Below are 25,983 nucleotides of genomic sequence, written 5' to 3'. Positions count from 1 at the left end.
TTATAGATGCCTACGAGTCTGGGAAGGGATTTAAAAAGATCTCCAAACAATTTGAAATCAATCATTCGACTGTCCGGAAGATCATCTACAAGTGGAGAAGATTCCAAACAACTGCCAACTTGTTCAGGCCAGGCCGCCCTAGCAAGTTCAGCCCGAGAGCAGACCGCAAGATGCTGAAAGAAGTCTCTAAGAACCCCAGAATGTCATCACGGGACCTACAGGTAGCTCTTGCCACTGTTGATGTCAAAGTGCACGAGTCTACCATTAGAAAGAGGCTGCAAAAATTTGATCTACATGGGAGGTGTGCCAGGAGGAAACCTTTGCTGTCCAGAAAGAACATCAGGGCAAGACTAAAGTTTGCCAATGAACACCGAGGCAAAGACCAGCACTTCTGGAACAATGTGCTCTGGACAGATGAGTCAAAGGTAGAGCTATTTGGCCACAGTACCAGAAGACATGTTTGGCGAAAACCAAAGACAGCATTTGACCACAAGAACCTGATACCAACTGTAAAGCATGGTGGTGGAAATATTATCGTTTGGGGCAGCTTTGCTGCATCAGGGCCCGGGCAGCTCACCATCATAGAATCCACGATGAATTCTTCATTGTACCAGAGGGTGCTTGAGGATAATGTGAGGCCATCTGTTGGAAAGTTGAAGCTCAACCGAAGGTGGACCTTGCAACATGACAATGACCCTAAACATACCAGTAAATCCACCAAGGAATGGCTGCAAAGAAAGAAATGGAGGGTTCTGGAATGGCCAAATCAAAGCCCTAATCAAAATCCCATCGAGATGTTGTGGGGGGATTTAAAACGAGCTGTGCATGCAAGAAACCCCTCAAACATCGCACAGCTGAAAGAATTCTGCATGGAGGAGTGGGACAAAATTTCTCCCAGTCGATGTCGGAGACTGGTAGACAGATATAAGAAACGCCTAATTGAGGTTGTTTCTGCCAAAGGGGGCAATACCACCTATTAGAGCCAAGGGTGTACTTTTTATTTTTTATTTTTTTTTGTATTCAAGATCGAGGCTCGTGAAAGAGCTAACATTAATCACACAAAAAGTCAAACCGACACATAAAAAACAAAAAATAAGTGGAGCGGTAGACAAGATGGGGAGAGAGGGGGAAGGACACAAACGCAACATTTGAGAACAGGGACTTCGAGAGATCTGTGGGAGGGAGAGGGCTTGGGGAGAGGTGGGAAAGGTATAAAACATATGGACACTGCAAGGACTTCCAGGAAAGAAGTTGGAATTTGAAAAAAGTGTATCTGGCGTAAAAAAAATAGCCGGGGTAAAAAAGATCAAGGTTTTGGATGGGGGAAGATAAGAGATGGTGGTGAACAGCTGTTTTAAAGACCTGGAGGGTGGAGTGGGATTGAAGGGAGTGAGGGAGTTTGTTCCAGAGGCGAGAGAAAAGAAGAGTGAAGGTGAGCAGAGAGTCTTATTTTTGGCAGTTTAACCATAAGAGGGTTGCTGGCAGCAGATCTTGTGCGACCTGTAGGACTATTTGGGGGACAGAGCCCAGAGAGAGTTGGGGGAGCATGGCCGGAGAGGAGTCGGTAGAAGACAGAAAGACCACCAACCTGCCTGCGGTGAGTGAGTGAAAGGCCCTCGGAGTTAGCTTCATCGCAGGAGATTTTTTCCTTTTTTCTGTATACAAGATCGAGGCTCGCGGAAGAGCCAACACCAATCACACAAAAAGTCAAACCGACACACAAATCACAAAACAAGGGGAGCAGCAGACAAGATGGGGAGAGAGGGGGAAGGACACAAACACAACACCCGAGAGCAGGGACACTGGGAGAAACGTGAGAAAGAGAGGGCCTGGGGGGAGGTGGGAGAGGCACAAAACACATGGACACTGCAAGGACCTCCAGGAAAGAAGTTGGAATTTAAATTCCAATGATTCTGAAAACCCTGTTGTAACTATCCCTACTTTGCTTGGGATTTTGCAATAACTACTGTGTGTGTGTGTGTGTGTGTGTGTGTGTGTGTGTCGGTGTGTGTGTGTGTGTGTCGGTGTGTGTGTGTGTGTGTCGGTGTGTGTGTCGGTGTGTGTGTGTGTGTGTGTGTGTGTGTGTGTGTGTGTGTGTGTGTGTGTGTGTGTGTGTGTGTGTGTGTGTGTGTGTGTGTGTGTGTGTCTGTCTGTCTGTCTCCAGGTCATAACTTTTTTTTTTACCATTTCAGCTATGGTCATCAAATTTTGACCAAAGCTTTTATTATGATAATACGGAAAAGGCAAATTAATAATTTTGTCAAGAGGTCAAAAGGTCAGCATCAACGAAAATCATCAGGCCGCCTGAAAATCGAAAATCATACTTACTTTTGCCACATGCAAAATTTGCATTTATGTTTATTTAAATTATACAATGGACTACAAAATGTAAATATTTCATGATATTTGTATTTTATTATATCACCGTTATCTATCGATATTGTTGAAATGAAGATCAAATAGCTGTATGTTGAAATATGTTGAAAAAGTCAAAACTTTACATGGGGTGTACTTACTTTTTCACATGACTGTAGATTTACAGTCGATCTATGGTCGGGTCTCGTGAACATTGGGTGTGTTTTCATTTACCAAGTTTCTTGTGGAGAGATCGCCAAGTGGTTTAAGCATTCGAGCGAGCACTCAATTCAAAACCGTTAAGGAACACCTGGCTTGGCAGCACGAGCCGGCTGCTTGGTAAATGAGCACACCCCGGGCTTCCACCCTTTCAGTTTCGTGTTAAACAGCAGGAAAAGTGGATTTCATTGTTGGTTTTCAAAACAAAACCTGAAATGGTGGGTTTCAAAAGGCCGTTACGAAAAACGCCACTTTAGCGGCAGGAAGGGTCATGTTATTTACCCAACCCTTGTGGGGTATATAGATTACAGTAGATCTTCGCTCAGTTCTGGAAGTAAAACTTACCTCATGGATGTCAGGATTCCTCCAAATTTCTTTGTTTAATGCTATAAACGGCATTAGCGACTGTTTAAAAAGCTAATCATATGTGTTTGTGGTTTATTAACTTTTTACTTCTGGTAGAGGCGGTTGCTCCCACAAAAACGCCATGATAAGCTATTTATAAACATTGACACGGCATTTGTTCAAGGAGGAAAAACCCCTTGCGGAGGTGGGACATTATTAGTATTAATATTGTTTTGTAATAACATTAATATATTATGCTATTATCATTCATTTTGTCATTAGAACCTGTCTTGGGAAAACGCCACGATAAAGCTGGCTTAATAAGGATATACACCTCAACACGCAACCCCATTGACGGCAATGGTGGGGAAACCCCGCTTGGGGGAGAAAACCCCCTTGGGGAAGAGGGCAAATGAATGCGCTGCAACCTTCATTTTGTAACCCTTAGTACTTCTGTCAAGTTTGGTTGAGATTGGATAATTAACGACGGAATGTATCGCGGTCAAAAACCACGAGACAGACGCCAAATTGCGTATTTTCGTATGATTTGCCGTACAGGCCGAACATGTCTTCGAAACGGTCGAAGCCGTCATGTGTTTTTCACACAGACAGCTGTGCGTTGCAGCAAGTAGAGTAGGAGACCAACTCGATCTGCGAATATTTGCCAACCAGAGTGAATTCCAGATAAGGAAAGGAACTGCACATGCTGCAGGCTGACTAATCCGCAACGTTGTTTATCGTGAGATCATATAAACTCAGGAGCAGATCGAGAGTGAAACTTGGAGGGTTAATAGCTCCCAAGAAAATGTTGCTTTAAAATATTAATGTTGCAAAATGAGTAACAACTCACTGGGTCTTCTCTCAAGGAGGTTGGTGGCAGGATTTGTACTCTGGCCGCAGTGGTGTGTGCCGGGATGGTGCTGAGGTCACTTTGATAGTTTTGACTAACTGACCAACATGTATAATAAACCAGTGTCTCAATGCAATCTCTTCACTTCCATGGTGACAGACAGCTTAGAGACTTAGATTACTTCAAAATAATTTAATAATTTCATTATTTGCTGATTGGTATATCCACCCAGGTCCCTGGCCATCCCTGGCCATCTGGCCATAAAAAAACATTGCCTCAAACAGGGAACCATGATTGTCATGGGGCCCGCAAGGCTAACCCCGCACTCTCGCGGGGAAAATGGCCATAAAACGATCATTCATTCATTCATTCATACTATCCTCTTCAACTAAAGTATCAAACAAGCCCAGCTGCTTGTATCAAATGCTGCTGCTAGACTTTCGGTCTTGTTTTAAATATAATGATTGTGTTAGTTGTGGATGTATGAAGTCAACCCAAACTTTAAATTTCTCTTAATTACGTTTTAGGTGCTAATTTTGTTTGGAACAAAGAATAAAAAAATACCATAATGTCAATTTTATTCTTACTTGATATTCTCAATTCTTGATATTCTCAAGTCAATTTTATTCTAAGGGGGAACACGTGAAAATGGTCCAATAAGCATTTCATGTGCTTATTTCTGTCATCATCTTCCAAGGAGATAAGTTTCAGAGTATGCCGAATACAGTAAACTAGAATAGAAGAATGATCGTTTTAAGGCCATTTTCCCCGCTAGAGCGGGGGTTAGCCTTGCGGGCCCCATGACAATCATGGTTCCCTGTTTGAGGCAATGTTTTTATGGCCGGATGCCCTTCCTGACGCCAATCCTTGGTCGCCTCTTGCGATGCGCAGGGATACGGTGTACCTATGCTAAACAGGGTACACACCGTGATCATTCATCCCAGCAAGCTGGTACTCAATTTGCCGACCTCGGAAGGATGACAGGCTGAGTCAACCCCCCTGGCGTTAATTCAGCGATCGACCGGGATTCAAACCCAGGATCCTAGGATCCCAAGCCAGCACCCTAACCGCTAAGCCAACACCAGTTTGAATACAGTAAACTAGATACTGAAGGAACCGCTCCAACGCGAGTCGAAAGAATTGACGCGACCAAAGACGGAATTCGTCCGAGTTGCTTTATTGAAACAAAACAGCTCAGGTATTCTGACAAGCCCGTTTATCGGGCAGCAATATATATACACATTTATGTCGGGAAGTTTGCCCGGCAAAAGCTATACCGGGCATGCCCGGGTGTCAAGGGCGAGCCTTGGAAAGGCGAGTCTGGACCTGCCCGGGCGTGTTTGGCTGCGGCCTGGCAAGTCGAGGCTGGGCGTGCCCGGGCGCTCTGGACGAGCACTGGAAAGGCAAGAGCGGGCATGCCCGGACGCTCTGGGCGAGCCCTGGAAAGGCGATAGCGGGCATGCCCGGACGCTCTGGGCGAGCCCTGGAAAGGCGATAGCGGGCATGCCCGGACGCTCTGGGCGAGCCCTGAAAAGGCGATAGCGGGCATGCCCGGACGCTCTGGGCGAGCCCTGGAAAGGCGAGAGCGGGCATGCCTGGGAAAGACGAGACCGGGCATGCCCGGGAGGTTCGGGCGTGCCCGGGAACAGTGAGTTCGGGCATGCCCGGGAGAGGCGCGTCTGGCCGTGTTCTGGCCGGTGCAAGGCGATTGTGTGCATCCAGCGGTAACCGCTACCAACCGTGGTGGTCGGTCGACGTCCATGTGCGCCGGTTTGAGGCGGTCCACAGAAATCCGGTCCGGCCGGCCGCCGAAGTCGACGATGAAAGACTTGTCGCCCCGTCGCAGGACCCGGAAGGGCCCGTCGTACGGCGGCCGGAGTGGCCCCCGGTGCGCGTCATGATGCACAAAGACGTACTCCGCTGTGCAAAGCGCCGGGGGGACATAGGACTGGGGGCCACCGTGGCGGGACGTCGGCACGGGGGCAAATCGTCGGGCGGCCTCCTGGAGGTCCGAGCGCTGGCGAGCGGCGGACCAGGGACTGGTAGCGTCGGGCACGAATTCGCCCGGGACGCGGAGCGGCTGGCCGTAGACGAGCTCGGCGGCGTACGCCTGGAGGTCTTCCTTGGGGGCCGTGCGAAGGCCCAAAAGGACCCACGGCAGCCGGTCAGCCCGACCATCGTCCTGAAGGCCGGCCATGAGTGCGGCCTTCATGGAGCGGTGAAACCGCTCGCACAACCCGTTGGCTTGGGGGTGGTAGGCCGTGGTGCGGTGCAGCGTGACCCCAACGAACGGGCGACCGCGCCCCAAAGCTCAGACGTGAACTGTGGGCTGCGGTCGGACGAGATGTCCGCTGGTGCGCCGAAGCGCGCGACCCAGGTGGCGATGAACGCCTGCGCCACGTCGGCGGTGGTGGTGGAGGCGAGGGGCACGGCCTCCGGCCACCCGGTGGTCCTGTCCACCATGGTGAGCAGGTGGGTGAACCCCCGCGAGGGGGGCAGGGGACCCACCAGGTCCACGTGGACGTGGTCGAAACGCCGTTCAGGCACGGCGAAAGGTGCCAGCGGGGCCTGGGTGTGGCGGTGGGCCTTGACCCGCTGGCAGGCCGTGCAGGCGTTGGCCCAGTCGCGGATGTTTCATCGAAGGCCGTGCCAGACGAAATGCGCCGACACCAGCTTCTGAGAAGCTTTCCGGCCCGGGTGAGAAAGGCCGTGGATGGAGGCGAAGATGCGGCGCTGCCAGGAAACGGGCACGATGGGGCGAGGCTGGCCCTGGGAGACGTCGCAGAGCAGGACGGTGCCCGCGAAGGGAATGTCGGCCAGGCGGAGGCCCGTGTCCGCCGCACGGAGTGCCTGCACCGAGGCGTCGGTGGTCTGGTCGGCCGCCATGAGCGCGAAGTCCACGCCGAGGTGGACCACGTTCGCGCTGGCCCGAGAAAGACAGTCGGCCACGGCGTTGTCTTTGCCGGCGACGTGCCGGATGTCCGTGGTGAACTCCGACACGGCGGAGAGGTGGCGCTGCTGGCGGGCCGACCACGGCTCCGTGACCTTAGCCATTGCATAGACCAACGGCTTGTGGTCGACGAAAGCCGTGAACGGGCGGCCCTCCAGGAGGTGTCGGAAATGGCGAACGGCCAGGAATAGCCCGAGCAGCTCGCGGTCGAACGTGCTGTAGTTTAACTTGTTCGGCCGGAGTTGCCGGCTGAAAAAAGCGAGTGGCTGCCAAACCCCGTCCACCCATTGCTCATGGACCTCGCCCACCGCGTAGTTGGAGGCGTCCGTAGTGAGGGCGATGGGCGCGTTGAGCACCGGGTGAGCCAGCAGCGTTGCGTCGGCGAGGGCCCGTTTGGCGCTGGCGAAGGCCGCGTCCATGGCCGCGGACCAAACAATGTCATGCTTGGCCGGCTTGCCCCGGAGGGCCTCGTAAAGGGGCCGCATGAGCTGAGCAGCGCGGGGCACGAATCGGTGATAAAAATTCACCATGCCGAGGAACTCTTGGAGGGCCTTGATGGAACGGGGACGCGGGAACGTGGTGATGGCCTCGACCTTGGTCGGCAGCGGCACGGCCCCGGTCTTGGTGATGCGGTGGCCCAAAAAGTCAACGGTCGTCGCGCCGAAGTGGCATTTGACCGGGTTGACAATTAAGCCATGCTCGCTGAGGCGACCGAACAGTATTCGGAGGTGGAGGAGGTGCTCGGCACGGGACGTGCTGGCGACGAGGATATCGCCCAGATAGACGAAAAGAAACGGCAGGTCGCGCAGCACGCCGTCCATCAAGCGCTGGAACGCCTGGGCCGCGTTCTTGAGGCCAAACGGCATCCGCAAAAATTCGAACAGGCCGAACGGCGTGATGACGGCCGTCTTCGGGACGTCGGCCGCCCGGACAGGTACCTGGTGGTAGCCCCGTATCAGGTCAATTTTCGAAAAGATGACCCGTCCCGCAAATGGGCGGAAAAGTCCTGAATATGCGGGATCGGGTACCTGTCGGGGGTGGTAGCGTCGTTGAGACGGCGGTAGTCGCCACACGGGCGCCATCCACCCCCCGGCTTTGGCACGATGTGCAGTGGCGAGGCCCACGCGCTATCGGAGCGCCGCACGATGCCGAGGTGCTCCAACGCGTCGAACTCGGCCTTCGCCACGGCGAGCTTGGCCGGGTCGAGGCGGCGGGCCCTGGCGTAGACCGGCGGGCCCGTAGTGGGTATGTGGTGCTCGATCCTGTGCCGCACCGCGACGGCCGAAAACGTCGGCCGCGTGAGGGCCGGGAATTCCACGAGCAGGCGAGCAAACTCGTTCGCTGCCGGGAGGGCGCACGCCAGTTCGGTCGGCGCGGAGCTGCTCATCGTGCACGCCAGGGAGCTGAAGGTCTCGGCATTGACAAGGCGACGACGTTTGACGTCGACCAGCAGCCCGTGCGCGCAGAGGAAGTCGGCGCCCAGCAAAGCCATGGGGACGCAGGCGGTCACAAAAGTCCATTGAAAACGCTGGCTCCCGAAGCAGAGGGTGACGACGCGTGGGCCGAAAGTGCGTATGGCCGAGCCATTAGCAGCGACCAAAGAGGGGCCGCAAACGGCATCCCGCCTGTCCTGCTCGGAGGCGGGTATGACGCTCAGTTGGGCGCCGGTGTCACACAGGAAACGCCGCCCAGACGCTTTGTCCCGAATAAACAGCAAGTTGCCCGAGTGGCCGGCGCTCATGGCTCGGAATGAACGCCGGCCCGGCCGTTTCCCGACCTGCCGAAAGTGCACGGGGGCCGGCACGTCCGAGCCTTGTGTCCGAACCTGGCGTGGTAATAACACCACGCCCGGTCAGGTGGAGGCCCCGGCCGTCGTGTCGGAAGCGGGCGGTGCGGCGTGGCGGCCGCCAGTTGCACCGGCAGTTCGGCCTCCAACCACGCAGGGCGCTTGGGCGTCGTGGGCGTCGCCTCGGACGGCGGCGGGCTCCAGGTAACCGCGCCGATGTGCTGGCCCGCCGAGGAGATCTTATCGGCTTCCCTGGCGAGGGCGCGGGAATCCGTGATCAACGTGCCAGCCAGAGCGAGGCGTACCGGGTGAGGCAGCTGGCGAAGGAACAGCTCGCGGAACAGAAAATCTGGAGAGTGCTCACCGAGCAACGAGAGCATATAGTCCATGCGCTCGGACGGGCGCGTGTCGTCGAGCTCGGGCAGAGCGAGCAGGCGCCGTGCGCGTGCTGCCCGTGAGAGGGCGAAAGCGTCGAGGAGGAGTGTCTTCAGCGCGTCGTATTTGTCAGCAGCCGGTGGGTGCTCAAGGAGGCTCAAGGCGCGGGCCGCGGTGGCGGAACCGAGCGCCGCCACAACATGGTGGAAGCGGGTGTCGTCCGCGGTGATGCCTCGCAGGGCGAACTGAGAGTCCGCCTGAGCGAACCAAACAGCCGCGTGAGCCTCCCAGAAGGTAGGCAGTTTAAGACTCACTGCCGTGTCCATGTCGGTAGGTCACCAATGAAGGAACTGCGCTCCAACGCGAGTCGAAAGAATTGACGTGACCAAAGACGGAATTCGTCCGAGTTGCTTTATTGAAACAAAACAGCGCAGGTATTCTGACAAGCCCGTTTATCGGGCAGCAGTATATATACACATTTATGTCGGGAAGTTTGCCCGGCAAAAGCTATACCGGGCATGCCCGGGTGTCAAGGGCGAGCCTTGGAAAGGCGAGTCTGGACCTGCCCGGGCGTGTTTGGCTGCGGCCTGGCAAGTCGAGGCTGGGCGTGCCCGGGCGCTCTGGACGAGCACTGGAAAGGCGAGAGCGGGCATGCCCGGACGCTCTGGGCGAGCCCTGGAAAGGCGATAGCGGGCATGCCCGGACGCTCTGGGCGAGCCCTGGAAAGGCGATAGCGGGCATGCCCGGACGCTCTTGTCGAGCCCTGGAAAGGCGAGAGCGGGCATGCCCGGGAAAGACGAGACCGGGCGTGCCCGGGAGGTTCGGGCGTGCCCGGGAACAGTGAGTCCGGGCATGCCCGGGAGAGGCGCGTCTGGCCGTGTTCTGGCCGGTGCAAGGCGATTGTGTGCATCCAGTGGTAACCGCTACAATACCATAATATTATGGACATTTTCCATCACTGTCTTGGGGGGGAAAAAGGAAACTAGGTTCAGTTAGCAAAGATCTCTCCATGTTATTTAGTTATGGGAAATTATTTCCTTCAGCTGTCTGATTTGAATTATACCCAATCATGATGATCGCCATGGCAATAACTCACCAAATACTGGGACAGGAACGTCCGCTAACATTAGCAACAGCGTGGCCATAAGCAGCAATGTTTATGCTGAGTTGAAACACTAATCGGTATCTACTGACCATACAAAACCATCCGATGTTTGTTATTGTCATTTCATTGGAATTTGGAATTTGGCCATCATGCTGGCAATAGCTTGCCCACTCGTCACGAAGCTTGCCCACACCATGGCAACTTTAACGTTCACCAACTAATGCCGACAGACAGCACGCCTGTTTACCGTCCGTCTGAGGAGGGACAGCACACACAGTGATGAATCACCTTGCCTGTGACACACCAAGATGACATTTTATGGCTGGATCGGGATTCAAACCCAGACTAGACATAGCTTAAATGTGAGTGTGCGTACCTCTAAGTCTAAACGATACCGCCAACCCTGGTAATGTTTAAAAGTAGGCCTTTTCTTCTTGTTATGAAGATTTACATCATGAAGTGGAAAAAGCTCTGTTTGTAAACTCCTGAACTGTGCCACAGCCTCATCGGACCCAAGCAGCCGGCAGTCATTCTCTCCACCTCCACCACCCGTTGCTGCTCCACTTTTGGAAATGGGCTTTCCTTTGAGACACATCCAAAGGGCTCTGGAAGCCACTGGTATGTCAGACTCTCTTTAGATGTGTTTATTCCAGGTTTATGGTTTAAAAAATTTTCAATGTTAGTCCTGCAAAAAAGGTGCGATTAAAAAATATATATACTGAAACGCAAAAGAAACTTACCACCTTTTAAACCTTTAAATATCAACAATAACACTGCGTGTAGTAAATGTGTGAACTTATTTGTGGACAATAGTGTCCTCACTGTCAGACAAAACGGTCACGGATGGTCACTTGAACCTTCAATGGTAACTTCATAGCACAGCTGTTGAACAGCCGTTTTGACTGTCAGTGATTAGCCAAGAGGTACGGGATGATTTTAATGAGCTGCACGTGATGTCTTGATATTGGCTTTAAAAAGGCCAGTGCAAAATGGGCATTTCAATCAACATGCCACGATTGTCAAGGGTTCAACGGCAGCGTGCCCTGGGCATGCTGCAAGGTGGACTGAGCTACCGTGAGGTGGCACGTCGCCTTGGCTGTTCACACCAGACGATATCGGCCCTGGTGGACAGAGACACCCTCCACAACTCTGCAGATGACAGACCTCGATCAGGGAGGCCAAGAGTCACCACTGCAAGGCAGGACAGGCAGATGGTCCGAAGTCACCTGCGGGATCGATTCCGTCCAGCATCCCACACTGCGGCAGAAACTCCGGGGCGTGCAAACCCACGGATCTCCAATGATACTGCACGAAGACGACTGCATGACTATGGTCTGACTGCCAGAAGACCATACAGAGGCCCCGTGATGACGGTTGCCCATCGCCGCAACCATCAGAGATGGTGCCAGCAGCATCAGCGGTGGACCTTGGCGCAGTGGAACGAGGTCGCTTTCAGCGATGAGTCAAGGTTCTGTGTGGACAGTCCTGATGGGCGTGAGTGTGTCTGGAGAAGAACTGGCGAGCGATATGCCGATTGTTGCGTGCGTCAAGCCAACAGGTGGGGTGGCCCAAGTGTGATGGTGTGGGCAGCCATATCAGGCCGGTACAGGACGCCACTGGTGGTTGTGGATGGGAATCTTAACGCCCAGCGGTATGTGGATAACATCCTGCGACCTCATCTGCTGCCATTCCTGCTAGACCACCCAGAACTGAGAACCTTTCAGCATGACAACGCTCGTCCCCATGCTGCTCGCTTTACCACTGCATTTCTCCAAGGCGAGAACATCAACACCATGCAGTGGCCTGCGCTCTTCCCTGACCTGAATCCCATAGAGCACCTGTGGGATGAGCTTGGGAGACGCGTAGTTGGCAGGGCCAGGACACGGGCAGAGCTGCTTCAGACATTGAGGACTGAGTGGGACAGAATCCAGCAGCAATCCATCCAAAGACTGGTAGGCAGTATACGCCGACGATGCACTGCCTGTATCCAAAACAATGGTGGCCATACACGCTATTGAAAGGGGACTGACATTGCACCCTGTGCTGTTCTGTACTGTAGAACAAACTGATGAGATGGTGTATCTTGGTCAAAAACTTGACATGTCATCAATAAAATGCCAATGTTTCAATTAGCAATTGTTGGTTTGTTTTATTTTGAACTGTTACAATTTTATTACATTTCAAACAAGTGGTAAATTTCTTTTGCGTTTTCGGTCTTTTTGAAGTTGATCAAAATGGTCAAAATGGTCAAATTTTTCGGTCAAAATGCCCATTTTGCACTGGCCTTTTTAAAGCCAATATCAAGACATCACGTGCAGCTCATTAAAATCATCCCGTACCCCTTGGCTAATCACTGACAGTCAAAACGGCTGTTCAACAGCTGTGCTATGAAGTGACCATTGAAGGTTCAAGTGACTGTCCGTGATCGTTTTGTCTGACAGTGAGGACACTATTGTCCACAAATAAGTTCACACATTTACTATACGCAGTGTTATTGTTGATATTTAAAGGTTTCAAAGGTGGTAAGTTTCTTTTGTGTTTTCGGTCGTTTTGAAGTTGGTCAAAATGGTCAAATTTTTCGGTCAAAATGCCCATTTTGCACTGGCCTTTTTAAAGCCAATATCAAGACATCACGTGCAGCTCATTAAAATCATCCCGTACCCCTTGGCTAATCACTGACAGTCAAAACGGCTGTTCAACAGCTGTGCTATGAAGTGACCATTGAAGGTTCAAGTGACTGTCCGTGATCGTTTTGTCTGACAGCGAGGACACTATTGTCCACAAATAAGTTCACACATTTACTATACGCAGTGTTATTGTTGATATTTAAAGGTTTCAAAGGTGGTAAGTTTCTTTTGCGTTTCAGTATATATATTTTTGAACTGAAAATGTTCATGCAACAAAACGGCTTGAAGGGTAAAATATAAATGAATTGGTTCGTTATTTCATACTTGATGATAGAATAAGGCATCTCGTTGTTTTCCTAATTAGAGCTGTCAGGAGGACGATTGTCTTCCTGCCTCCCTCTGTGTTTTTCTTTTTCTGTGCTTCTGTTCCCTCTGGTTCACAGTGGTTCTCAAACCAGTGGTTCTCAAACTTTTTTTTTTTTCTTGAAAATTTGAAAAACTGTACAATTACAAAATTTTCAAGTGCAAGGAGCACAAGGAGCACAAAATTTCAAGTGCAAGGAGCACTTGAAAATTGCTGAGGTTTTCAGCGGACCTCTTAATAAACTTTTTTGTTCGAAATAATCAAACCACACAACTCATTTTAATATCACTAGCGACACCTTTCTAATGCAATGGACATGCCTGTTTTTATTTTTATTTTCATGTTTTGAGCAAAGTTCTGCGAAGTAATGTTTGTCAGCTTTAGTCTTAGGTCAGGTTGAGCATTCATCCTGCTTCTGTCTCACACTGGTACATTGTAGCTACGTCGTCAAATGGCATCAAAACAATGCACTGCTTTGTCTGGAAGTTTAGGGTATTCTCCGGTTCTTTGAATCCAAAACTCAAATTGAGAATGGCATTTAAAATATGACCTTAATGTTTCATTGCAAAAAAAGCTCAAACAAGCACTCTCATTCCTTATTGTAGAAAACAGAGGGAAGTTCACCGATTTCAATCCTGAAAGGATTACGTATCCAGTTATTTGTTTGGCTTCAACTGGAAACTTGAAAGGAATCTTTATATTGTTTCTTGAGAGCAACATGATATTCTTCGATGTCATTAAAAATTTTTTTTGTTAAGAACCAGTTCATTTTTGCAGGGTCAAGTACAGATATTCTTGATTGCTCTGCATCCTTTCTGCGGACCACCTTAATGGAGCTCATGGACCAGTGGTGGTCCACGGACCACAGTTTGAGAATCTCCACTCTAACCCCTTTTATTTAATCAACTGGCCATGCCCACTGGATTAACGCCAGGACCATTGGTGCATTGTGTCATCACATCCTGCACTCCATTCCCGAACGACCTTTTGGCTGGCAGCACTACCAATGGAGAATGGCGATGACGTCAAACGCAAAACCTTTAAAAGCCCCCCTGAGGCCACTCTGCAGCAGTGACGGTTCTGTGCTGCATCATTCAAGTTAAGAGTGCGCTGTACGTAGAGAAGAAAGTCAGGCCATTGTTGGAGTCAAGGTTGGATTTGGTGAGCTACTCGCTCGCATGCAGTACAAGTAGTAGCAAGTCGAATATCAAGTTTCTGTGATCAGGATGCCCAGTCAGTCACCAAAGGAGCTTGCCCAGAGTCCGACCACTTGTCCTCGTGCCACGCCATCCCATTGCCTAAAACAGGAAAACGCCACCCTCCTCTGTCCCCTCCCCCGTCCCTCAATCCCCATCTTTCTTTCTCCCCCTATGTTCCTGAGTGAGTCTGCGTTATAAGATACGAGCAAAAGTACCCATCCCCAGTGACTGGAAAAGCAAGCAAAATTACTTGTCCCGGTAACGGGAAAAGTCCAAGTTAATCTATTAATTTAAATTATTTCATGGACTTTGAAGAGGTTAATTGTGTTGCACTCCTGGTTTCACTCAGAGCCAAAGCTCTGAGCTACCTGTACTGCCCACCGCAAAATGCTGATGCAACATTGGGCGGCAGAGTTTGAATTTGCCTAAAATGTGGTCGAAATATCCTGTTTGTGAAATAATATTTGGCATCAACATTATTCATGGTTTTTCTCCCGTCATTTAAAAAGTGAATGTTGAGCTTTTCAAACGCTTTTCAAAGACCAGCGCGTGGACAGACACCACGGTTCACAATATATAATAGACTCGTGGGGGCACCCATGGGAATCCCACGGGCATGGGCGTGTGTGACATTTCGACATCTTCATTTTGATGCTGCACCTGCATATTCAGTTTTACAAAATGGTTACTGGCAATTCATCACATCCACAAATGATGTAATCCACACAATTTATTTACTTCTGATAACATGTGAATGCATGTGCATATACATAGGAAATACAGTTTGAAATGTGTAATTACACCTCATGTAAAATGTGACTTCAAGAGCTCAAATCCTTTCCCTACCCGCCCCATCCCTCCCACATCATGCCCACTGCACCGGGGAGTTGGTCACACACAGGGGAGAGGATCACGACGTTAATTGATGGTCTCGTTTTGTTCCCTCATTCTTTTATTCATTTTGAAAATGGCAGTTACAAATGACCCTCATGCAACTCATTCAGACAACGCTGACATAAAGAAGCAGGAATGACCTCCCACATGCCCCACATTACACAACCTTGAGCTAAAGACAGCTCGGATGCACGCTACGCATATGGAGGATATTCTGACATCGAGAGCAACTCGCACCAATAACCTGACAAAACAACATGCGCAACATGTGACAGCACTGGATCACGACGAATGGCAGCGGCCACTTCCGCAGCGATTATAATCGTAATTACCGGACAAGATTCAATCTGTTCCAACATGACAACCTCAACCTCATCTGCAGGTTCGGCACCAGCCTTTGGAGATCAAAGCTCTGCCCCTCTCCCCCACGTGCAGAGTACATAATTGTAACTTTTTATTGTGACTATGTCTAAAGAATGAAACATTCCTACTTTATGAAGAATACAGCTCAAATGGAAAAGTCCCTGGGAGAAAGTCTTATGGGCAGTGTATCAGAACATTACATTACACCTTTCTATCTGGCGTAAAACAAATTTACTCTTTTCGTTACACCATACAAAATGACACTTTTTAAATTAAATATTTAAAATAAACTTATTTAAAGTGTACGTGCACATGGCTTATGAAATAAGAACGAAAAAATATCTCTCGGCAATTTCCTGTCTGTGTTTATTTATTTATTTCACATCTGTGAATTATATGTCCATGCACATGTGAAATGGACTTTGTTTATTAATCCTGGATGTGAACTCGATTAAAACTGGGCATAGTCTTAAAATGGATATCAGTGGCATATCTGAGGTCGATGGAGTTTTTTTTACTTCTTCTTAATTTTAAAACTTGAAAGTATCAAAAACTTTTTGCTTTACAAAGTAAAAATAGATTAAAACCAAACGTTATTAATAAATATTGTATTCCATAGTTAGTTTACATTATTATGTACATTTTTTAAGGACTGTATTGTTTAATTCCATGGTTGTAAAAGAGTTGACTCGAAACAAATTCTGTATACACACCCCAAGAATAAAAAAGATATAATTAGACCGGTTCGATCCCAAACTTCAGTATTCAGTCGCTGTACTTTTACTAAGTAATCATAATAAAATACGCCATTTGTGTCTGTCCATCTGTCTGATGAATTTTTGATGCAAATACATTCTGTCGTTACTTATCCAATGTTAACCAAACTTGACAGGATGACCAAGGGTTACATAATGAAGGTTGTAGCGCATTCATTTGCCACCCTCCCCAAGGGGGTTTCTCTCCCGAGCGGGTTTGCCCGCCATTTCCGTCAATGGGTTGCGTGTTGAGGTGTATAGCTATATTAAGTTAGCTTTATCATGGCGTTTGTCCAAAGAAGAAGATTTATCGTTGCGTTTTTCCAAAGACGCTTTTAATAACAAAATTAATGATAATCGCATATTGTTAATGCTATTACAAAACAATATTAATACTAATAATATCCCACTTCCCCAAGGCATTTTTCCTGCAGTGATGAATGAATGAATGAATGATCGTTTTAGAGGCCATTTTCCCCGCTAGAGCGGGGGTTAGCCTTGCGGGCCCCATGACAATCATGGTTCCCTGTTTGAGGCAATGCTTTTATAGCCGGATGCCCTTCCTGACGCCAACCCTTGGGCGCCTCTTACGATGCGCAGGGATACACGGTGTACCTATTCTAAATCGGGGTACACACCGTGATTCATTCATCCCAGCAAGCTGGTACTCAATTTGCCGACCTCAGAAGGATGACAGGCTGAGTCAACCCCCCTGGCGTTAATTCAGCGATCGACCGGGATTATGATAACGTGTACAAATAGCTTATAGTTATAATGGCGTTTCGTGGGACTGGCTTCGTGGCTTCTACAGGAAATAAAAATATTAGAAACCACAAACACGTATGCTTAGCTTTTTAAACAGTCGCTAATGCTCTTTATAGCACTAAATGAAGAAATTTGTAGGAATCCCGACACCCGTGAAGTAAGGTTTACTTGCAGAACTGAGCGAAGATCTACTGTACTCTATATAACCGACAAATATTGGGTTAATAACATGGCCCTTTCTGCCGCTACCGTGGCATTTTTCGTAGCAAACTTTTGAAACACGCTCCTGCTGTTTGATACGAAACTGAAAGGGAGGAAAACGGGGGTGTGCTCATTTACCAAGCAGCTAGCTTGCATGCCAAGCCAGCCATTCCTTAACGGTTTTGATTGCAATGCTTGCTCAAATGCTTAAACCACTTGGCGATCTCTTCACAAGAAACTTGGAAAATGAACACACACCCAATGTTCTTAAGACCTGACCATAGATCGACTGTAATCTATATACCCCAAAGAAGACCCTTCCTGCCCCTTCCCGGAGTCTGCGGGTGTGCTAGTCATATAAATAGTGAAATCCTGGGAACGTTCTGTCCTCTCCTTTCCCGCTCTCTTTCCCCTCTCTCCTTCCCCTCTCTCCTTCCCCTCTCTCCTTCCCCTCTCGCCTTCCCCTCTCTCCATCCCCTCTCTCCTACGGCATGCCCACATCTCTTCGGACCAGTCGACACATTCAAAATGGCTGTTGGAATACATTTCACCGATTTGCTCTACTTTAGCTGAAACTGAGACTTGAACCATCCCAGCGACTGTGATGGTGAATTAGAGTCGAGATAAAGCCGTGAGAGAGTCTCAATGAATGGCCTTTATATTATTAGTCCCGCCAGGGAGTAATGCATTCACTCGTGTGTGTGTGTGTGTGTGTGTGTGTGTGTGTGTGTGTGTGTGTGTGTGTGTGTGTGTGTGTGTGTGTGTGTGTGTGTGTGTGTGTGTGTGTGTGTGTGTGTGTGTGTGTGTGTGTGTGTGTGTGTGTGTGTGTGTGTGTGTGTGTGTGTGTGTGTGTGTGTGTATGTGTGTTTGTGAACAAGATATCTGGAAAAGTTCTGAACGGATTTGGATGAAAGTTGGTGGGATGATTGCCCTTGGGATAAGGAAGAATTGATTAGTTTTTGGTGAAGCTGAGGATATTATTCCCGATCCAGGAATTTTTTGAAGGATTTTTTTACCATTGGAAGATAGGGCTCATTTTTTTTAAACATTATCTTCTATATATTCTATATTTAACATTGAATGAATGATCGTTTTAAGGCCATTTTTCCCCGCAAGAGTGGGGGTTGGCCTTGCAGGCCCCATGACCTCATGGGGCCCTGTTTGAAGCAATGTTTTTATAGCCGGATGCCCTTCCTGACGCCAACCCTTAGTCGCCTCTCACGATGCGCAGGGATACGATGTACCTATTCTAAATCGAGGTACACACCGGATCATTCATCCCAGCAAGCTGGTACTCAATTTGCCGACCTCGGAAGGATGACAGGCTGAGTCAACCACCCAGGTGTTAATTCAGCGATCGACCGGGATTCGCACTCAGGATCCTAGGATCCCAAGCTAGCGCCCTAACCGCTAAGCCAACACCAGTCTATATTTAACATTGTGATGTGAAAATAGTTTTCATATTTGTTGTAAATGTAGTTTATACTCATAGTTATGCGTTAGAGCGGTGTATTTTTTTAGCAGCGTCGTCTTCAATGTTCATTTTTTTTTTCTAATAAAGACATATTCTGTCATTTTAAAACCACCAAAGTGTGTATTAGGTTTCTCCGTTCCATAAAATGTATCGTTTGATACGTATAATGCTTTAAAACTGTTTTTTTTTTTTGTTTTTTTTTACCTCAGAAGAGAAATCAACATTTAGCTCAGCGAATGTCATTCGCGGTGTCAGTGTTTGATGAACTTATAAAGGCTTAGTTCCAGATTTGTCAATGGCGGAGGTATATTAACAAACGAATAAAACAGATTTGGCAAAATTCGAACTTATTTTAAAAGATCGCATATTCACCCAGGGTTGTGAGAGCCTGAAGAAGAAGAAACCTCGCATGGGCTTCCCAGACCAAATAAATAATTCTGGTTCTGGCTCTGCGATTTTCAAGTTTATTGCTCCCGCCAGGGAGTAACGCATTCGATCGTGTCCGTCCGTGTGTGTGTGTTCGTATGTTCGTGTGTTTGTGAACAAAATATCTGGAAAAGTTCTGAATGAATTTGGATGAAAGTTGGTGGGATGATTGCCCTTGGTATAAGGAAGAATTGATTAGTTTTTGGTGAAGCTCAGGATATTATTCCTGATACAGGAATGTTTTTTGAAAATTTTTTGGGAAAGATTTTTTCTGTTTTACTGCATTAAAGCTTTTATTCTCATTCTTAAATGATGTTTTTCTCCTCTAATTCCGAGATATATCAAAATAAATTATCTGACAGTTCGGGCTTACTTTCTTTTTCATTTATTGTTTTGGGGAGAGGCAGGGGGGGAGGTTTTGGGGAGGTACGGTGTGTACCCTGGTTAGAATAGGTACACAGTATCCCTGCGTGTCGTAATAATAATAATAATAATAATGCATTTATTTTATATAGCGCTTTTCAAGAAGCCCAAAGATGCTTATGAGGCGACTAAGAGGGTTGGCGTCAGGAAGGGCATCCGGCCATAAAAACATTGCCTCAAAAAGAGAACCATGACAATTACAACTACATATGGGCAGGGTACAGCCCGAAGTGGAGATCGGTTTCTGAGGTTTGGGACATGGAATGTAGGGACAATGACAGGGAGATCAGGAGAAGTGGTGGAAGTATTGATCAGAAGAAGAGTGGACATATGTTGTGTGCAAGAGACGAGATGGAAGGGATGTGGTGTGAGAATGGTGAGGGTAGGCAGGGACAGAAATACAAGTTTGTGTGGCAAGGGTGCCCGGAGGGCCTGAATGGTGTTGGTGTCCTGTTTTCTGAGGAGTTTGTAGACAGTGTGGTGAGTGTGACTAGAGTGAGTGATAGGTTGATGATGGTGAAAATGATGATTGGAAAGCTCTTGGTGAACGTCATCTCGGGATATGCTTCGCAGGTTGGTCGGAGCGATGAAGAGAAGGACAAGTTCTGGTGTGCGATAGAGAAGCTGATGGAAAACGTGAAAGACGAGGAAGTTGTTGTGGTAGGAGGAGACCTAAATGGACATGTGGGAAGGAGTACGGACGGTTTTGAGGGAGTTCATGGGGGTTACGGATATGGTGTGAGAAATGGAGAAGGTGAAAGGATTTTGGATTTTGCTGATGCAACTGATTTGTTGATTTGTAATACTCAGTTCCAGAAAGGGGATAATAAGCTTGTTACATACACGTCAGGTGGGTCGACGACAACCATTGACTACCTGATGGTGCGTAGGCGAGATAGGGGGCACCTCCGGGACACAAAGGTGATCCCGGGGGAGTAGGTTGTTTCACAGCACCACTTGGTTGTCTGCGACATAAGGGTGAAAGGTGCGAGTAGAGCTCGGCGGGTGAAGTACCAACCGAGAATGAAGGTGTGGAGGTTGAAAGAGGTGACAGTAAGGGAGGCATTAATAGAGAGGCTGAGTCGGGTAGAGGATGATGTAGTTGAGCTTGAACGTGGTTGGATGTCAATGAAAGATAGTCTGTTGGGAGCCATTGGTGAGGTATGTGGATGGACAAAAGGACCACCGAGGCACTCGGAAACATGGTGGTGGGATGATGAAGTTGGAAAGAGGATTGACGAGAAGAGGAAGAAGTTCAAGGAGTGGCAGAAGGCGAAGGGTACGGGAGCAGAAAAAGCAGAGCATGAAAGTTATAAGGCAGCCAACAAGGCTGCAAAGAAAGATGTAGCAAAGGCGCAGGAGACATGGAGGAAAATGTTCGGAGAACGCTTGGATTCCGAAGAGGGTCAGAGAGCAGTATTCAGGATTGCAAAGCAGATAGCGAAAGAGAGGTGTGATGTGATGGGGGTGAGTTGCTTGAAGGATGAGTGGGACAAATCATTGTGGACCCAGATGGAATTAAAGGAAGATGGAAAAGATATATGGAAATGCTGTTGAATACAGAGAATGAATGGGATGGCAACATAGAGAGTAACCCAGTTTTAGGACCGGCAGAGAAGATAACTGAGAAGGAAGTTGAGGAAGCGATAAAAGCAATGACGAGTAGAAAAGCGGGAGGGCCAACGGGAGTTGTGGGAGATATGTTGAAGGCAGCAGGAAGTTGGGGTGTGAAGAGAATGGCAGAGATCTGTAATCTGGTGGTGAAAGAAGGTCGCATTCTAGTGGATTGGGAACTGAGTACCCTCGTCCCTCTATACAAGGGGAAAGGTGACCCTCTGGAGTGTGGCTCGTACCGAGCGATAAAGTTATTGGAGCATGGAATGAAGGTATTGCAAAGGGTGTTGGAGAGGAGGGTAAGGAAGAAGGTGAAGATCGACGAAAGGCAGTTTGGATTTATGCCAGGAAGAGGAACGACAGACGCGCTCTTTATTGTGAGGCAGTTGCTGGAGAAGAGGAAGAAGTTGTTTCTTGGGTTTGTTGATCTGGAGAAAGCATTCGATAGGGTTCCACGTGAAGTATTGACATGGGCATTGAGGAAGTTAGAAGTGGAGGAATGGTTGATCAGAGTTGTGATGGCAATGTACAAAAGAGTGCGCACAGCTGTAAGGACGAAGGACGGGAACAGTGGTGAGTTTGAGGTGAAGGTGGGAGTGCATCAGGGGTCGGTACTAAGTCCACTACTATTTGTAGCTGTGATGGAGGTGCTGGCTCAGACCGCAAAGGAGGGTTTACCGTGGGAGTTGTTGTATGCAGATGATCTGGTGTTGATTGCGGAAAGTATGGATGGACTGAAGGAAAAGATGAACAAGTGGAAGGAATGTATGGAGACAAAAGGTCTGAAGGTGAATATAGGAAAGACGAAGGTGATGGCAAGTGGTAAAGCATGTGGTGAGGTGGAATGAACTGGGAAGTGGCCATGTGCTGTGTGCAGGAAGGGTGCCGGAGTGAACTCCATTCAATGTCTTGTCTGCCGCCTTTGACACGATTGACCATAGTGTCTTAATTCGTCGTCTTGAAATCACATTTGGTATAACTGGTACTCCACTTTCTTGGCTGATGTCCTATCTTACTGATAGAGTGCAAACAGTTGTTGTCAATGGCCAGAAATCAGCTGCTTCTCCGCTTTCCTTTGGCGTTCGCCAGGGCTCAGTCCTGGGACCTATCCTCTTTCTTTTGTACACTCAGCCTCTATTTGATCTTGGTGCCAGACATTCAGTTGATCACCACGCCTTTGCGGATGACAATCAGCTGTACAAAGGAAGCACGATTCAACAAATCGTGCCCACTGTTGAAGTGTTAGAAGGCTGTATTGCCGACGTGAAGGCGTGGATGACCCAAAACAAACTTCAGCTGAACGATGCTAAAACAGAATCTATGATTGTAAGATCGCACAGATGTCCTCTACAATGTTCACTTCCTCCCACTATTCATGTTGGTGAAACCGATGTAAACTTTGTTGCGTCGGCCAAGAACCTTGGTGTGGTTTTCGACTGTAACATGACATTTTCCAAGCAAGTACTTCAAACTTGCAAATCAGCATACTTTCAGCTGCGAAAGATCGCATCCATTCGCCACTTTCTTACTCCTCAAGCTGCTCTAACTCTGGTCTGTGCCCTTGTCCTCTCAAGGCTAGACTATTGTAATTATTTGTATGCTGACTGCCCTCAGTTTCTCTTGGATAAGTTACAAAAGGTTCAAAACTCTGCCGCTCGTCTTGTCTGTAAGGCGAAGAAGTCTGACCATGTTACTCCGCTTCTTGAATGTTTACACTGGCTGCCTGTCTCTGCTCGTGTGCAATACAAAATTTGCACACTATGTTATAAATCATTGTGTGGAGCGGGACCTCACTATCTCTCCGATTTACTCGCTCTCTATGAACCTCGGCGACGGCTTCATTCAAGCGACGACTCTATGACCTTAGAGCCGCCGCGCACCAGCACCAAGTCGTTTGGCGAGAAATCCTTTTCGTTTGCTGCACCTCTGCAATGGATTGACTTGCCTTCCTCTGTTCGACATGTTGACTCTCTTCCTGCCTTTAAAACCTCCCTCAAAACCTATCTCTTTCACAAGTCTTTCAAAGTCTAAGTCCTGTTTTCCCTTTGGTTTGAGGTGGGACAGAGATCGAGAGTATGTCTGTGCACATGTGTGGGGGACGGAGGGGAGGAGGAGGGGGAGTACACATCTGTGGGTTTTGAATGGGGAGGGAGAGGAATAGGGCAAGAGTGAAGGTGTGTCTCTGTGTGTGTATGCTTGTGTGTGTGTGTGCGGTGTGTGTGCGTTCGCATGATAATGTAAAGCGCCATGAGGGTAGTTTACTCTGCTTGATGGGGCTATATAAGACTCCTTTATTATTATTATTATTATTATTATTAATGTACAATGTGCGCTGAGTGGGTTCATCAAAAATGTAGTGGTCTGAGAGGGTCATTAACCAGTGTGGCAGCTACATTCAAATGTAAGGTGTGCACAGAGGGAGCTGCAGATGGAGGAAATGTTGAGTTGGATCTTGGAGACGGCGTGAAGCTGGAAGGTGTGAAAACATTTTGCTACCTCGGAGACATGCTGAATGGAGAAGGTGGATCAGACTCGGCAACGGTTGCTAGAGTGAGATATGCATGGAAGAAGTTTTGGGAACTGAGTGGCGTGCTGATGAGGAGGGGAGTGTCGTTGAAGCTGAAGGGAATGGTGTATGCTGCATGTGTGAGAAGTGTTATGATTTATGGGAGCGAGACATGTGTCATGAATGTAGAGCAGCAACGAAGGCTGGAAAGGGTGGAAATGCGAATGGTTCGGTGGATGTGCGGAGTGTCGTTGAGAGAGAGGAAGACAAATTATGAATTGCGAAAGATGATGGGAATAGAGCCTGTGATTGATGCTGTGAAGAGGAACAGGTTGAGATGGTTTGGTCATGTGTTGAGGAAGGATGAAAGTGACTGGTTGAGAAGAGTGATGGAAATGAATGTAGAAGGAAGTAGAGGATGGGGAAGACCGAGAAAGACTTGGCTAAAGATGGTGGAAGAAGAAATGCGGGCAAGGGGGTTAACAAGGAGAGATGCAGAAAATAGGGTAAAATGGAGAAGATTGTCATGGGGACCGCAAGGCTAACCCCCGCTCTTGCAGGGAAAATGGCCTTAAAATGCATGTTGTTGTTGTTGTTGTTGTTGTTGTTGTTGTTTTGGGGAGAGGGGATGTTAAACAAAACGTATTATTTCAACTAAACCCATGGCGGGAGTATGCTCTCTACTGAGTGGCGTTCTAGTGCAGGCCTTTGAAAATGCATTTTGTTCAATAAACGGTAACTCATCGCATTTTCTTCCCGTTTTTTGCAACCAAGTCTAAAACCATGTTAGCGACTGTGAAAAATGAAATGAGATATCGAATTAGTGTTGAAATAAAACTGTGAGAGAGAGAGCAAGACAGACAAAGGCCTTACAAAAGAGACCTCAAAGCTATGCGAGGAAACGAAATGCTGGAAATATGTTTTTGAAGCCCCTCCCAGACCGGGTGTAGCCACTCCCATGGACCGACAGACACACAGAATCACCTACGGAGAATATTATATAGATTTGCCTTCTAAGGAACTTCAACACAGAGAGAGACCATTTATCCTACCAATGGGATACAAAACGTAAACTGTTCAGCCTGGCGGAGGTATGTGCTCTAGCGAGTGTCGTTGTAGTTCATTTTTTCTTTAGTTGGGAAGCATGGGGATTTGCGATGGCATGCCATCGACTTCACTCTAGATTATTTTTTATCAGCAAATGGTGTGGCTGCTCAGACACATGATATTGCCTGCTGGAGGTCTGTGTCCCTCTTTTCGAGATTTTTTTTTTTCCTTCACTCTCAACACACTATACTGCAGGGGTCAGGAACCTTTTTGACTGGGAGAGCCATAAAAGCCAAATATTTCTAAATATATTTCATTGAGAGCCATATAGTATTTTTAACGTATAATAAATTAAATATGTCTTACTTTTAATGCGACTTCTGGTGCTGCATGGTTTTGCTGATGGCCTTGTAGTCTGGTTCATACGTGGTGAGGTTGAGCTTCATGCAGGCGTTGAGGCTTCCATCAGTTAAACGTGAGCGTAGGTTGGTCTTAATGTTCCTCATATGCGAGAATGACTGCTCACATGCATATGTAGAGCCAAACATGGTCAATACGGCAATACTCACACGCTGCATTGTGTGGTATGTCACAGGAAGCTCGTTCCAAGTTTTAAGAATCAGCTGGTCTTCAGGTTGAAGATTTTTCATTTCTGTCCACTTGTGTTCCCTCGCCAGCTCTGCTCGCTGTCGCGCAAGACTTTCCAACTCTCTATTAAGTGACTTGAACTTACTCATCCACATGTCTGATGCCTTCAGGTCAGCAACTTCCAGCTCAAAATCTCCGATAGAGACCCCGGGGATGCATGTCAGGTCGATTTTGTCCACTGCACACTCATATGGATGAGTGATGAACTTGAAAAGACCAGTGTGCGCACGAAATTCTCCAAAACGTGCTTTGAATGACTGCAGGAGATTGGACGTAAAGCCAGCTAGCTGCTGGAGATCCAGATGTTGAGTGGAGTCACTTGCTAAGCATGCATCTCTAAATTGTTGCAGTCTTTCAAAGTGCAGAAGACGACCTGTTTCAATGTCCCTGAGAAAGACTTCCAGCTTGCTTTCAAATGCAAACACTGCTTGTTGAAGGGATGAGATTGTATTTCCAATACCTTGCATTTTCACATTGAGCTGGTTCAGATGGCCAGTTATGTCCACGAGATAGTGAAACTGCAGGAGCCAGTCAGTGTTGTCTAGCTCAGGATGCTTGACGCCTTTCATTTCAAGAAAAGTCCGGATTTCACTCAGGCAAGCTGCAAAACGGCTGAGCACCTTCCCCCTTGACAACCAACGCACGTTGCTGTGTAAAAGCAGACCGGGATAATGATTCCCAACTTCTTCTAA

The 25,983-nt window shown here is 48.2% G+C and overlaps 1 protein-coding gene across 1 annotated transcript in view; it reads left to right on the top strand.

Annotated features, from left to right (window-relative positions):
• LOC137422161 (putative E3 ubiquitin-protein ligase HERC1) overlaps window positions 1–25,983 on the top strand; it is a 443,323-nt gene that overhangs the window by 209,800 nt on the left and 207,540 nt on the right. The window contains 1 exon segment of the mRNA XM_078772274.1: window positions 10,487–10,603. Coding sequence (XP_078628400.1) covers window positions 10,487–10,603 — 117 coding nt within the window.

This window comes from Myxine glutinosa, chromosome 2 (assembly GCF_964187855.1).
Source record: "Myxine glutinosa chromosome 2, kmMyxGlut1.1, whole genome shotgun sequence".
Lineage (NCBI taxonomy): Eukaryota > Metazoa > Chordata > Myxini > Myxiniformes > Myxinidae > Myxine > Myxine glutinosa.
Note: the sequence above shows the minus strand (reverse complement) of the source record. Positions and strands in the feature narration are given on the sequence as shown.